The sequence below is a fragment of the Eucalyptus grandis genome, chromosome 8 (assembly GCF_016545825.1).
Source record: "Eucalyptus grandis isolate ANBG69807.140 chromosome 8, ASM1654582v1, whole genome shotgun sequence".
In the NCBI taxonomy this organism is placed as follows: Eukaryota; Viridiplantae; Streptophyta; class Magnoliopsida; order Myrtales; family Myrtaceae; genus Eucalyptus; species Eucalyptus grandis.
In genome coordinates this window covers 42,151,129-42,166,948 of record NC_052619.1, presented here as the reverse complement: position 1 = coordinate 42,166,948, position 15,820 = coordinate 42,151,129, and the positions used below count along the sequence as shown (strand labels likewise).

At 40.4% G+C, this 15,820-nt stretch overlaps 2 protein-coding genes across 3 annotated transcripts; both read left to right on the top strand.

The window, feature by feature from the left end:
* The first annotated feature begins 1,694 nt into the window (after positions 1–1,694).
* Positions 1,695–6,525, top strand: LOC104414476 (glycolipid transfer protein 1). 2 transcript variants are annotated; one of them, XM_010025613.2, is made up of 7 exons: positions 1,695–1,966; positions 2,659–2,787; positions 3,502–3,557; positions 3,916–4,046; positions 5,099–5,234; positions 5,695–5,826; positions 6,246–6,525. In XM_010025613.2, the coding sequence occupies exons 2-7, from the start codon at positions 2,670–2,672 to the stop codon at positions 6,279–6,281; spliced, it is 609 nt and encodes a 202-aa protein (XP_010023915.1). In that variant the 5' UTR covers positions 1,695–1,966; positions 2,659–2,669; the 3' UTR covers positions 6,282–6,525. The 2 variants fall into 2 exon arrangements, with proteins under 2 accessions (XP_010023915.1, XP_010023914.1); XM_010025612.3 differs by having other exon boundaries at positions 1,698–1,966; positions 2,655–2,787.
* Positions 6,526–6,728: 203 nt separating this feature from the next.
* Positions 6,729–9,908, top strand: LOC104417210 (CRIB domain-containing protein RIC5). The gene is made up of 5 exons (XM_010028520.3): positions 6,729–8,221; positions 8,309–8,413; positions 8,737–8,837; positions 9,203–9,296; positions 9,399–9,908. Exons 2-5 carry the CDS (start codon positions 8,356–8,358, stop codon positions 9,884–9,886), a joined length of 741 nt encoding a protein of 246 aa, XP_010026822.2. The 5' UTR covers positions 6,729–8,221; positions 8,309–8,355; the 3' UTR covers positions 9,887–9,908.
* Positions 9,909–15,820: the final 5,912 nt, after the last annotated feature.

Genomic DNA, 15,820 nt, shown 5'->3' with positions numbered 1-15,820 from the left:
GAGTTTGGTTTACTTCATGGACGAATCTCTAAAAGGTTCGTGTTGTCGAGAGACATACTGACTGTTGGCATCATGTTCTTGGTAATTAGCGGGCCTGTTAACCTCGAATCTTTTGTTTGTTGGCGGTGTGAACTAGTTAGTTATGACTTAAATTCAGAATTTTGTAACGGGTACAGTAACATCCAAAGGGAGTCGCTAGTGCCAGATGCCTCTCCTCACCCTGAAAAAACAAAATTCATCAATCCAAATGGCGTGCTTCTTTCCAATGCATCAAAACACGGGTCGTCTTCTCTCCTACACAAAACGACATCCTTCGGAGATCGGGTAGATTTAATCTAATGACAAATTTATGACACCACTAAGCTATGCCGCAATCGCTCTATAATCATCGACGATCCATTCCTCCATAACCCAGAAACATTTTCTCCCTAACCAAGGAACGACCACGAAAGAATGACCGATGATGACAAGAACACAATTCAAATGCAATCACTATGTCGTTGGAATACATAATTTTTTTTTTTTATTGATCTTACTCTATTCTTACTTTAACACTCACTCTCAAACTTTTACTTTAGGGATGATCGGTTCCCGGTTTGGTCCGGTTTCAAGGTGGAATCGGGAATCGGACCGGGAGAACCGGTTCCCAATTTTGAGAACCGTGGCCTGGACCGTTTGGTCCTAGGACCGGGAACCAGACCGGACCATTGGTTCTAGTTCGGTCCGGTTCGGTCCAATAGAATCGGTACTATTTTTTTTTCACTAAAGAACGACCATTCACTAAATAATGACCATGCTCCGGACCGATCAATCCAATTCGGTTCCTGGGCAATCTAATAAAACTAGTCACACATGTTTTCACGTGCAAAATATTCAAATTTCACTTGTGTGAATATCAATCATAACTTATATGTTTCACGCTTAATTTTAAGCATAAAAGCCATGAACAATTTGAGTAAAATCTATGCTTGGCTTAGATTTTATAAACAATCTCTCTTCTATACTTTGAATATTTAGTCGATGTCGGACTCTTTGAGGCTTGAAGTGCCTTGTCGTTTGCAAGTGAGTGGAGCAAGAGAGAGATAGTGTAAGCATGAGGAACTCTTAGAGCCTTATCCCACATCGAGTAGAAGATAAAACTAACAAATAAGTTTTCTAAGAGTTTTGGTGGTATGTTGGTTACATAAGAGGTTGTTGCCTCAATTACAATAAGTTTCATATATAATATTTATATATTATATATGTTTATATAAATATATATAAATAATATAAAAAATTTGGTCCGGTCAGGTCGGTTTGCTTCCTACCTTGGAATCGGGAATCGGACCAATCGGTCGCCGGTTCCAAGATTAGGAACCGAGAACTAGACCGTTGACCGTGGGAACCGTTCAAAATCGGTAGGTTTGGTCCAGTCCCGATTCGGAAAGTTTTCGTTACACACCTTTATTTTACTCTGCCTCTTTATAGGGTGTGGGAGTCGAAACCTATTTCTGAAACTATATTGTTCACACCTCAATCCCTCTTGAGAATGTCACCTCAATTCTTATTGAAAATGTGGGGATTCGAATCCCGCTCCTCCCTCTTCCATGATTAGATAAGATTAACTCGAAACTGATGTAATAATTTCTATTGCCTCCTCATAATTGAGAACTTTAATGATCACTTCCCTTGGGAACATTTTTGCACGAAAAAGAAATAACCGACGATCCAGATCAGATCGGATCCCCGCCGCAATCTCTGGTCCGCTTGATCCGCGGAATTTCCAGATCGCACCGTTGTTGACCGTCGCGGACGTGAGGCAGGGTTCCCTCCCGCACGACGCTTCCTCTTCGTCGGCATCAGATTCCTTAAAGATCCCGACTTCCGTTTCGCGAGAGCCTTACGTTCCGCAGGATCTTGCAGTTCGACTTTTCCGGTCGTGGGTTTCTTTCGCCGGCGTTGGATTCCGTCTCCTTCCCAATCTCAGGTGCATTTCCCAAGATCGGGGTCGCACTCGCGTGATTGATTGTAATGCTGTGGGTAGTGGGTATAGCTTGGCCTGGTCCATCTTGGGTGGTGGCCAACGGGATCGGATCGGATTGGATTGAATTCTTGCGAATTCGAGATTCTTGTTTTGTGGGTTCTTTCGTTTTTAGTTGCCCTGTTGTTTGGGAGACGTCGAATGGACCGTGGAAGGGAAATTTGATTCTTGTCTGTAGCTGCGCATTGCAGTGATCTTGAGATTTTGATTGGTGGCTTGAGTTTTCTAATTGTTCTGGGTCGTGGGTGGTTCTTGTTTCTGCGATCCGATCACTACAGGGTTCAGTTTCTCTGTTTTTCTTGTTATTTCTCCTGATGTCCACTTTGTGGATGGAAAAGCTGAATGCTTGAGCGCGTTTGTGATCTGACACTCGTACCGGGACCATATGCTGCGGATGATATCTTGCTTTGGGTTGGCAGTGAATCATTCATATGGTATTTTCTTAGTCAGTGCATTTTGCACTTGCAATGATTATTGTGAATGTCACCTCCTTTGGTTGTTCGGTCGAGTCTTAAAGATTGATGTATTTTGCACGGTATAGTATCCTACTATATCGCATGGAATTTAGTGCCCGAGAAAAGCTTGGTTGTGTGATTGCTGGAACTATCATTCACGCCTTGTTGTCTCTGCTTAGGCAGCCAACTTGGACATGGAGGGAACCGTTTTTGCTCCCTCGTTGGAGGGCATGAAGCACGTCAAGTCGGAAGAAGGGGAAATGCTGACCAGGCCTTTTCTTGATGTGTGCAAACTGATTTTGCCTGTCATTGGTGAGTCCTTATCACAATTCAGCTGGAAAAGTAGGTCAGCTGGTCTGGTGCGAGTTGTGTTATACTAAACCTGACAAGGGACTTCTCATGTAGAAACTCATTCATAAACTTTTTTAGACTTTGTCTAAATGAGCGTGGAAGTTGCAGGTAATGTTCAAATTTATTAGGAAATTCAAAGCTGCAGAGAAACTATAAAATGAAGGGCGAGGCACTGATAAGTACTCAGGTTGCATATTAATAATCGAGGGAGCTGTTTTTGTACTGCATTTTCTTCTTGTCTGTCATAGTCAGATCCTGCTAGAAGCTAACTTCCATCACCATAATCATTCTTACGGTCAGGCATTATGATTTCTGAGATACTCCTAGTGTAAACAATGTTCTTAACCTGAATTATAATAAATTAAGTTGAATTCCAATCAGGCTGATGGTAGTTTTAGTTGTCTTGATAAGAACCCGCATACAAGAAGCACCAATTGCATTGTCATTTGCTTTTGCAGAAGGCACTGTGCTCATTTCTTTTATTCTGATTGCTATGCATCCTTCCCATGTACCTACAGATTTTAAGAATTTAACTGTTGTACTTAAGAAGCAACAGATTTATCGTATACAGAACATAATCATTACATGTACACTTGTTTTGTCATACTCTACATCTAAAGCTTTGTGATTACCCATGGAGAGCTTTCTAATATATGGATTTCCTTTGTTTTTCAGAAAAGTTTGGTACTGCTATGGCACTTGTTAAATCTGACATTGGTGGAAATATATCAGTAAGAACAGCTTCTCTTTGTTCTGTTTTGTAAATTTTTCAGTGGATACTACCAGAACAATGTTATGCACTTGTCCGATGAAATTTCCTACTGACATTTCTTGCTTGCACAATCTCCATCTTCCTTTCTTTACATACTGTGCCATAAGGAGGTGAGGTGCTTGTTGAAATACCCGGCTGCAATTGAATTATATTTATTAGGTCTGGGTATCTAGTATGGACAATTGTCATTTCAGTGGACTATTTTCTTGAGGTCATGTTCTCAGTTCTCTTGTACCTATGTGAGCAAGTGCGTTCTGATACCTCTCTTTGTCAAGTACTAGTTGAAATGACCTCATGCGTTGTTAATATGCTTGTAGAGGCTGGAAGCTAAATATGAATCCAATCCATCTCAATTCAAACTCCTGTACAGTATGGTACAAGTAGAGGTTGAAGCTAAAACGACCAAGGCATCCTCTAGTTGCACAAATGGACTTCTTTGGTTGACAAGGTACAGAACTTAAGATTTGATTGTTTGGTTCAAGCTTAAAGGTCAGTGGATAACATTGAATGATGGTTGAAATTATTTGACTGGTGACAACCGATAAGTAAGCTGATAAGAAAGAGAAATTCAGAGATTCTCCTGCGCACTATGAAAAATAAGACAGTTAACTGTTGAAATTTAAGGTGATTAATTCCAATAATATGGACTTTGCCACTTCGAAGATCCAACAAAATTGTGATTGAACTACACATACTTGTGCATACTGGTGTATGCTTGCACCTCACGGTAAATATTTTCAAAGAATAGTTATATGACATGTTTAAATGCTTGCTTGTTATATTTATTCTAAAAACTCTTTGCAATTTAGCAAAAATGATACTGAACAATAAGGCCAAAACACCTTTGACTTATTGTACATCATAAATTTTGAAAGACAAAGTTCATGAAAATCCTTTGTTCTCTAAACCATAGCGGAATTGCTATACAGAGTATTGTTGCTTGAGAATTGTTAATGGCTTTCTAGATCCATTCTACTTATTCAAGCACCTATTTGCTTCATCAGATTGTCTTCGGTTTTAAAAGATCACTGGCTCAATAATTTGTGAGCTTGTAATTCTGCCAAAAGTTAATAGTACTATGATACACTTGGTATTCTCATTCAATTTTTGGAGAAAAAGTAGTTAGGAAAAAAAATTAAAATAATGTTTTTTTTTTTTTTAAATGCTTGCTGTACTAGGCCTTTTCCAAAAAAGAGGAAAAGCTTTATACTTGAATATTTGCAGAACAGCTTCCAGTCAGAAGATAATTGGAAAGGTTTTCATTCAAGAATTAAAAAAATTACTGTAACACATTCATATCATTCCCAGATAGCTTTCTTTGGGACCTTTCTCCGGGGATTTTCCTTATTATCTTTTCTAGTTTTGCACTGTTAATGAATTCCATTTTAGACCAATAGTTGTCTTCAAACCTTTAAGCAAGCTATCCATTGCTTAATCACCTGTATCTTTCAGTTGGCATGATGACTTGCTTACATTATGCTTATATTTGACATGCTACAGAGCAATGGATTATCTGGTCGAACTGTTTCGCAACTTGCTTATTCATCCTGATTGGACGATGTCACAAGCTTGCTCAGATTCTTATGGCAAAACTCTCAAAAAGTGGCATGGCTGGCTTGCAAGCTCAAGTTTCACTGTAATGTCTTCATGCCAAACCAATACTTACTACACCTTGTGAAAAATCACTCTTTTCAGTAATATCGACGTAAAATGCAAAATGATTATCTTGTCATCAATTATCGCATCCTTTGGAAAAACTTAGGATTTGAGTCTTTCTTTCCTGTGAAGTTCCTCCATCTATTTTTGCCAAAAGAGAAAAAAGACATTGTACGTTAACTGTTGTTTTGCAACATTTGTTAATTTTCTGGCTTCAAGATACCCAGTACACCCTTCCTTTCAACTTAGACTTCCCAGGGATCCTGTGAAATCATTGAAGTCTAATTTGTGGTTGAGCTTTTAATGAAGATGGACTTGAACATTTTGCGGATCATGAAAAGATACTTTATCCATAATTTAGTAAAAAACCTCTTTTGTCAAAATGGATCAGAATTTTTTGTTACTAAGCTTTATCCTTATACGGGTACTGGGAATTGCAGGTCGCCATGAAGCTTGCTCCCGATAGGAAAAAGTTCATGGATGTGATAGGCGGCTCTGGTGATGTGAATGCTGACATGGAGAAATTCTGCACTAGCTTTTCTCCTCTTCTGGAAGAGAATCACAAGTTTCTGGTAAAATGTTTCTGATGGAATTTCTCTTGATTTGCTGTTACGTTTCTTATTGTATTGCATACGGTTGACATATGATTGAGGCACTAAATTAAAGCATTCTGAGTGACAAAAAGTGGCTGGGCACATAGTCATTCTTTCTTCTCTATCTTTATATTTTGGTTGTCGGGCATGACTAACTTTACTCTTGCATATTCACTGATACCTTCCTGAAGACGTCCTTTTGACAAAAATTACCATAACACATTGAATCCAGAGGAATAATGTGAAAACAGGAGGACATGATGTTAACATTTCTCATCCATAGTCTTTGTAGCCCCCTTTCGCATTTTTCATGGCATCAATGTTGTATCCATTTGTTTGTTTGGCTCTCAATGCCTCACAAGATTGTCCACTAAAATGTATTTACTTTGTTGACGCAGGCTAGTGTTGGCTTGGACGATCTGAAAGCTTCGTAATGAATCAAATCTACCAAGGGCGGCATGCTTCTAGCGCAGGCATATGCATCCCCATCCACGCATTGCTTTGCAATCTACGTATAATAAACTATCAGTCGTTGAACACAGTTCATAATTTTGGGAAGGTTACCAACTACTACAGGAGACTCTGGAATTCAGAACTTAAGCTTATTTCTAATTGTCTGCTGTATTTTTTTCTATGGCTAGCTTCATTTGGAAGGGAAAACTAGAGCTTTGACTTGGATGTGCAAGGCTGAGACCATGACCCATTTCCCAAGTAACTTCTAATGCACTGGTAGCTTAATTTTTCAGAAATTCCTCTACATAAGATGTCCTCATATCGTCTTGCACTAGACTCCTGGGACCATAGAAAAGCCCCCCAGACACGGTCTCTCCGGGGACGAGTCTCTCGCTGTGCCTCGTCGTAACCAGGAATACTTATCATGATTTCGACGCCTGGCATTGTAACATTCTACGACAAGGCACTACGGGAGATTAATCCCTCGAGAGACCCTAGAAAAGCCATTAATCAGATAAATTTCCACGACATGGCTTCGGTTAGAGAAGTCAGTTCTTGTTTCAACATAAAAACACCGGATGAAAGAAAGATCTTTCGGTTTTGTTATGCTTGGAAAAGGCTGAAAGTCACCTTTTGTAAATTACTGTACTTATGAATAACGAGGACGACAACTTTTGTTCCTGTGCTTGCCTCGTGGCTCATTAGCTTTAATAAGTAAATTTCGCCATGCGACACATTGCTGATTTTTAATCTTGGTAACTGCCCTTAGCCTTGTAAATCTAAGGAAATCCGCTCAAATTGAACTTAGAAATGATTTTGAAGAATGAATAACCAGCTTATTATATAACAGATTTAAATTTAAGAACAACTGCTTAGCATTTATTCGCATTACTTATTTCAACCGTGAGAATGATGCCTAACTGAGAATGAGACTGAAAAACACATTTTTATAGATCTATATGACTTATAAAAGAGACCCTCAAAGGAAATTGTACCGAAAAATTGCATGTCGCCATCGAATTCCGCTTAGCATCACAATTAGAAAAATGGTTTGCAAAGGTAGACCGAGAATAGCTCCTGATCATTAGCTTTATTTCATTGTTATAGCATTGATCAATTCGACAACTTGTGCAAATTCAAATTAACTGAAATTCACGCTAATTTAATGTTTCATCTTCTGACAACGATGTGCTCAATGATATACACATAACGCTCTAGAATCTTGGTCGAACAATTATGAGGTGCTCTTGGAAGCATCACATGGCCGTCATCTCAAATACCGAGTGCAGTGAAACTTCCCATTTCTTTCCTTACAAGGAGGAACTGAGAGTTTTGCACCGGGCTTTTTCCAAGCACCCCTTAGCTATCCCATTGTACCGGTCAAGCACAGGCTTTCTTCCATGGATAACGAAATGTCCAACCGCTGTTCCCGCGCTTTCCTTAGAGAGACCCGTTCAACCGCCTCCTATTCTCCTTCCCCCTAAATATAGAGAGCTTTTGGCATGTCTGGTTTCTGCTTTTAACCTTATTTTGCCCCCTTGAATCCGGGTCAAAATAACTGGTTGTTGATTGACTGGCAAGGCAAGAAATTGGAACAGACAAGCGCGTCCCAACCAGATCTGTGTCTGCAACATGTCAATCCATCTTCATTCCTGACCAAGCACGGAAGTCATAAGAACTCGTTGTCTCTCGTCGAAGGTCGACCATTTCGAGCATTAGGAAGACATCTTCAGAGCGCGACAGCCTCTTCCGCCGCCAGCCATTCGACATCTTTGATCTCCCATACCGAATTGTTTAGCAATCCTTAGAATGGCGTTGTGCCGGTCGGGCCGAGCAATGGCAAGCTGGCCGAACTTCTATTCCTGACTAACTGTCAACGGATGCCGGATTGCCTTGGCGTTTTCCTGACATAATCATACATGTAAGTTTGGCGTGACAGAACTTTCTGAGTTTCTTCCTGTCTGGAATGAGTAACCAAGCTTCTTTACGCTTCCTCTTCTATTCATAGCTGAAGCTCCGGAGCCAGCCTAGAACGACCGCCAATTCTCAGGAGGAATGCCGACGAAGGTGAAGGGCCTCCTCAAAGGCCTGAGATATATTTCGCATATATTCGGTGCGTGCTGACTCCGTTTCCCTTTCCATTTTGAGTCGGTGAATATGAATTAAAGTAGTATGTCAACGCCGACGATAGGTTAGAGATAAAATGTTTAGCGCCTGCTGGTTATCATGTTAACGGTAGAGTGACTCATGTCTAATCCAATCCCCCTCCATCTGCGCATGACAAGAATTACTACCGCATTAATTGGGAGGTAACTCGATCTTTTTAGAGAAATTTAGTGGAAAGAAACACGGATTATCATGCTTGTTAAGCACTCGACAACCGATGATACGTAGACACCAAAACTGATGTGAGTTTGGCATGTTGAATCGGTGCAGACAACAAAAAGGAGCAAGAATTGCAGATCGGGTTACCCACGGACGTAAAGCACGTCGCTCACATCGGATGGGAAGGCCCCTCCGCCAACGCCCCGAGTTGGGTACGATCACTGCTCAACCTCCTCTTTCTGCGCCTCCATTTTTCCGGGCATCGCAGAGTCGAATGGTCAGATGATCAGTTCAAGAACATGCGAAGGGTTATTAGGCAATCATATGCAGATTAACTTACGGAGACCCGAATGCATGATGCATTCTAATGATATCCCAAAAGCAGCTTCCATTTCGCACCGTATCGCTTCTTGACGATTCACCGAGAGGAAAAAGGACGATCCGTCAAATAAGGAGGACATTGAAAGAAATAGCATTGAGATCACTTTATTGAAGTCCTTGTCATAATGATCGTTTCTAACGCATGATCGTGAAAATAAGCATATGGCAGAAGCTAATACTCTGAATCCTAATGCAGATGCACCAGTTCGATTCGACTCCGCAGCTCACGTTGCAGCCAGTTGATCCTCTGGAAGACGCCATAGACCCTTCCGTCCAATCTCCATCGGAAGGTTGGTTCCCATTTTCCGTCCTACAAAATACATCTAGAATCGTCAACGCATTTAGCGTGATAACAATGATTTTGTTCTCTATGTGCAAACTTGTTGTTGCAGCGGATATGAAGCAAACCGGGGCAGGAAGCCCGGACACGCTCTTGCGAAGCATTAAGGATGCACAGGACTCACCAAGACACCTACTATCTAAAGGCTTTGGCTCACCTCAGAGCTCACCTTCCAAGCGTGCCTCTAGTGCAACGAGGCATCTGAGGCGGCACCGCAAATCAGCCTCATCCACTGATTCCCTGACTCAAGAATCATTGCGCACCACCCGACATTCTAGAAAAAACCAGAATTTGGGTCTTGGAGTAGAGACACCCTCACACGATGCTGCCATGGTGTCGAAGCAATCGCGGAGGAGGAAATCAAAGGGTTCATCTGGCAGTGGGTCGACAAGGATGTTGCGATCAAAAGGGCAAAGTCCTTCGAACGATGCATCCTCGTTGACAGAGCATGGGTCAGGGACCGAACGTGGACAAGGACTAATGAAGATTCAGAGTCATCTCAGCACAGTTACCGAAGTGTCCGAAGAAGGGAATGGGTGAGAAATGATTAGTGGTTAGTGTACATGCAAATTGTAAAGACTTGAACAAAATCTTCCGAAACCAAGTTGTCTCTCTTGTTGAGTTTCTTGTTCTAAGGACATTTTTCTGCTAACAAATTTGGGTCAGTGGAAGATGGATACTTTCGTAGTGTCACAAAGACCGCAAGACCGCGGCTCACTTAATGAAAAGACTTGTAGACTCAGACTTGCATCAGGCAGGTAAACCAGTAAACCCAAGGAGTTGCTTTCGAAATAGATGGTTTACAGAGATGAAAAGGCATCTAAACACATAATGCCAGTGCGTACAAACGATAACCGACCATCTGCCCCCAAAAGATTTCCTGACTCATCGTCTTACCACTTTTGTCGTGGCTGGATAATGATATGTGAAATCATATACAAGAAAACCATCATGTGCTCAAACGTTTGCTTGCTTAGATCGACTCCAGAAATTCTTAGCAACCACGGAACAAATACTAAATTGAAAAATCAGACCTCCCTCCGAGTTCCCTCTGGTGCTGCTGAGCAGAAGTGTTCCAGGATGCTTCTACTGAGATAGGTAGGTCTAAGATCAAGCTTTCAGCAAACGACATTCATTAAACAGAATAACTAGCAATATAATGTACTGCTGTGATTCTACGATGTCCAGATATTCAATGCAAGGAAGCAGAGATATACACTGGACCTTCATCGCACATGATTTACTTATGACATACCAAGAAAATTAGCATCTGTTGCATAAATGTCGGACACTAATTTCCAGCTTTCTCTTCAAAATTCCTTCTAATTCAGCAAGCAAGTTAAAATATGATACTGATCACTGAGTAGTTACAAACTCTAGGCATTCCTATTTGCTAGGAGGTGAGATTATCTCAAGAAGAGTCGAATTCTCCTGGACGCTGTAACTCACCAGGTCAAGATCATCAGCCAGCATTTTTCCTGCCATTCGGTTGGCACAGGCAACTGCAGCTTATGACGAAGCTTGTTCTTCACTTCCTTGGCCGTGTCGGACCTGTAAACCTGAAGAACAACAATCTTACCATTACAGACAATACATGAATTGAAGCATAGGAGACACCATTTGTAAGCAAAAGCCATCTGCAATCTTGTAAAAGAAGCTTTCCCTGATAGAACATATGCAAACTCATGACCTGTGCAGGCATCAATGCTCCAACTATGGCTTTGACATCACGCACAGTGTCCCAAGATTTAGCGGCTAATGTGACTCTGCGATCCTACATATTGACAGCAACTGACACATCATCTTTGGGATGGAAAACATATTGACAACAACTGGCAGCAAGTTGAGTGAGGCGAGGTCCTATCAACTGCAAGCACCTTTCCACCGAATACCAGAGTGAACTTATCAGGTCGTATACCTTCATTGGCTTGAATCATCAATGTAACATTTCGGACGCTACCCGACACCTCGCTTCGACCAGTTTTTCTGGGTCAATGAGATCTCCACATCTAGTGTAATCCTAGTCGAGATGAGATGGAGTGTGGAGTCACCGTGCATGCCATAATCAACTAATCTTTTTCCATCTTCAGATGATCTTCTCAAAAAAAAGGGCAGCTGACTATGTTCATTGATTTGTTTTGTGTCCGCTTTGATATGCTTCACGGTCGAATCCCTCCTAGCTTTCAGGGCTGCTGTCTTGGTGATCAAGTACAGATTCACCTCAGCAACAAAAAAACAGATGGGATTAAGCGACAAACTGAGAATCAAATCAACCTCTATAGATTGCACAAAGTTGAAAAACCTGACACAGCTGAGAAAGAATTAACCGGGCATCTCTTATAAACAGCAAGTCAATCGCAAAGCCTCTAAACTTTTATCCAAGTATTAACTTAGGGTGCCTTTGGTAACACTTCTGTTCTCGGGAATAATTTCTAAACATTTTAAGCTTTTTGGTAACTGTCCAAAATTTCAATTCACGGAATAGAATTGTGTTTGGTACCGTGTTAAAAAATTTCCACTCCAAATCATTTTCTTTAAATTTTTAAATAATTTTATTACTTTTTTTTTCTTTTTTCTTCTTTTCTTTTTTTTTCTTTTCTTTTTCCTATTCTTCTTCTTCAAGTGGCTGGTTGCCGACCTTAGGTAGGATGACTGGCGACCGGCCAAATGAGGGCCGGCGACCTCACCGAAGCGTCGCTGGCCCTCGGCGAGGCTCGACCACCGATGGCTGGGCTTGCCTCTAGCAACCGATGATGGTGGGTGGCGAACGGCAACCGCGGCGGTGGCGGTAGATGAAGAAGAAGAAAAGGGAAAAAGAACAAGAAAAAAAGAAAATAAAAAGAGAAAATATGGGGTTGATTCTAGAATTGTTCCCACTAACAAGATTCAACTTTTATTTTATTTTGATTCTGTTCTAAATCTACTTCCAAAAACAAAAAAATAGAAATTTGTTCATGGTAATAAAATTTTACCAAACACAATTTTGTTCCAAAACTACTCCCGGGAATAAAAGAACAGAATTTTTTACCATTTGGTCGGTTACTAAATAGGCCTTAGCCACTGCCTTAAAACTAGAACTTCACCAAGCAAGATCTCAACGGAATGACAATACCAAAAAAGTAAAATGTAAAAATTTCCTGATCACACTGATTTTCCAGTTTCAACAAGGCGTTTCACCAAAAAGATCGGTTTGACCAAGTTAAGAAAATATGGAAAAAAAACATGAGATAAATCCTCCCATTTCCTCTAAAAGCGAGAAATTATTGAAGCCCTCATGAAATTATTAAGGGCACACATAATAACCATTCCGTTTTTTTTTTTTTTTAATATATTCTCATGAATAGGTTTGGAATAGAAATCTAGGTTGCGTTTGGTAATGTTTTTATTTTAGGGAACGATCTTTTTCAGAAAAACTTTTTTTTGTTTCTGTTTCTCGAGAACAGTTTCTAAGCATTTGAATGCATTTGGTAACTACACAAAATTCTTGTTCCTAGGAGAGAAATGTGTTTGGTATAACCCCATATATTTTTATAATTTAAAATTTCTTTTAATTTATTAATAATTTTATTACATTTTTTTTTTATATTTCTTTTTCTTCTCCTTCCTCCAGTCGGTGATTGGCGAGGTCACCCTGAGCCTTGTCATGATTGGGCAAGGCGACCTCGCCCGGCCACTAGTGAGGTTGAGCCTTGCCGTGGCCAGGCGAGGCTCGGCCTCGTCTTGGTTAGATGAGACTCAACCTTGTCAAATCTAGACGAGGTCGAGCCTCACCCAACCACAGCAACGCTTGATGGGGCTTCGCTAGTGGCCGATGAGGCTTGCAGTGCCTGGGCAAAGCTCGGCTTTGCTAGATTTGAGTGATGTCGTGTAATATTTGGTTGGTGGGGCCCAAAAGAAGAAAAATGAGTTGAAAAGTCAATAAAGCAAAAAGGAGAGGGGAGGGGGGGGGGAGCTCAAAAAAAGCAACTTAGAGCTCCCTCGACCAAAAAGGAGAAAAAAGAAGAAGAAGAAATGAAGGGGGAAGAAAGGAAAGGGGTTTTGGCATATGCATGCCACGGATGCCTAGCCAAGCCAACTCCACTTTATAACGCAGCACCCGGTAAGAGATTAGGCCCCTCTTTCGTCCAATCAAAGTAATTTACGGGTTTAGGGCTCCAATTCGAAATTTTTGGAAAATAGAGCAGCGAAGTCCGATTTTGGAGTTGTTGAGCTATGTATTTTTGTAAAAATGATAGGTTAGTGTGTTGTGAAGCCATGAGATTTTACAGATCGTGATTTGAACTTACGGTTTGCTCAAAACAAAATTTTGAAGTTTCCCGCGTGCAGTGAACAGTATGCGTCCAGCAGCTTCGGGTCCTTATTTTGTTAGTTTTCGGTTTTATTTTGGGATGATCAAGTTGAGATTATTGTAGTATGTTAGAAGGGCTTTCTATTGATTATAAGTATGTTTGGAACATGGTTTGATAGAGAAAGTTATAGCGTAACTAAGTTTTAAGCTCAAGTGTCGCGTTATGAACGACTTGAATAATTATTTTGAGTAAGCGATTTATTAGCGCATATGAATCGTTTTGTTAACGCTTAGGCATAATATAGCCGTTTCGTGGTTGACGTAGCGTGTTACCTAAATTTAATGTTGATTCTCGCTTACTTCATAGGATCGCGAGATCGAAGGATCAAATAACACACGCTATTTGATTTTGGGGTATCTCCAGGTTAGTAATGCTAATGTCTTCTTTTGTTTTGTGAAACTCATGTACTGAGGTAAGAGTAATCGATATATACTTGTGTAAAGAAGTGAAGGCCTATTTGTTGTATAAAGATGGATGTAGTGCTCGGTAATTTTGAGTTATTGTGAGATGATTCGACAAACCTCTTTTGAAGGGTTATGCATGCTGTCTTGGTACAATTGATTTATGTGATTATGTGATGACTATTAAAAGATGATATGTGTTGTGTTGAGGAAATCAAATGTGTTGTGAACAGGTAAATGACTAAGTGACAACGAAACTTCGTGTGAGTCACCTCTAGGGTCTTGTAGTCAAGGGCTAAGTGCTACATGGCGACTTGAGTCACATGGGAGCCACCTCTAGGGCCTTGCACTATTGACATGCATAGTAAAGAGCTAAGTGTTATACGATAACGTAATTTCATGGGAGTCACCTCTAGGGCCTTGTACTATTGCTATATCTGGTCAAGAGCTAAGTGCTGCACGATAACGTAATTTTGTGAGAGCCACCTCCAAGGCCTTGAGTTTGGATTTTGAGCGTGGAATGAACTGTTGATATGAGATAGGTTGAGTCCAATTATTGAACCAAATCGGTTGTGCTTGTTCTGTTATTATGGATGAATGATAAATTTTGCTATTTGATTTAGCTAGGTTGAGGTAACATATAACGCGTTTTGTTATGCAAGTTATTCTATTTTTGTTTGGCGATAATGAGCCATGTTTTGAGTTTTAAATATGTAATGTGGAAGTTCGATATGCTTTTATGATATATACTACTTACTGAGCTGCTCATTCCATTCATCTTCCATGTTTTCAAGTCTCAGGATTAGCAATTAGTAGGACGAGAGCGTTGCTGGGAAACTTTTGGGAGTTCTATTTTTGGGTATGGTTTAAGAAAGTGGTGCACATAATCCTTGCTAGTGGTTGGATTGGTTGAGTTCTAAATATATATTTCTTTTTGGTGGATTATAGAAACTCTGATGTTGCAATTAATCTATTGGTTTATCTAATATGTATGTATATATGGTTTGAGATATATATAAGTTGATATTAGGTTATTGGTTGTGTTTGAGGCTGTCCTTCGCATGGAAGGATGGCCGTGTCATCCCCGTTCTTTGTAGTTTTAGGGTGTGATAGGTCGTGCCTCGCCTAGCCACTGCGAGGCTTGTGGGAGCCTCCCTAGCCACAGTGAGGCTCAAGGGGCCTCGCCGGTGATTGGCGAGCTCGGAGCAACCTTGTTGAGGGCATGCGAGGCTCTGACGAGTTGTCGAGCCTCATTTGGCAAGTCATCGGCCAGTGTCGAGGTGGCGACCGACTAGGGGAAGAAGAGAGGAAGAGAAAAGAAAAAAAAAAAAAGCTTGAAAAAAGCTTGATTCTTGATTCTTGAGTTGTTCCTAGGAACAAGAAACAACTTTTTTGTTTTTGTTTTTTGTTTCTATTCTAAATCTATTCTAGGAACAAAGACTTGTCAAATGTGTTTATGTTCCATTTTTACTCTCGGGAATAAAAAAAACAGAAATACTTATTTTCAAGAGCGTTACCAAACGCAACCCTATTTGATAAAGAAATTTCATTTTATTTATTTATTTCTAGAACAAATTTTTACTCTAGAATCAAGTTTGGAAATTAGAAGTAAAATTTTTTACTTTGTTATTTCTAGAACAAAAATGAATAAAAACTCTTCTTTTCGCTTGCTCTTGCTACTAGCCCCGCTGCTGCTCGTTGACTGTTTAGGGAGAAATTTTTTT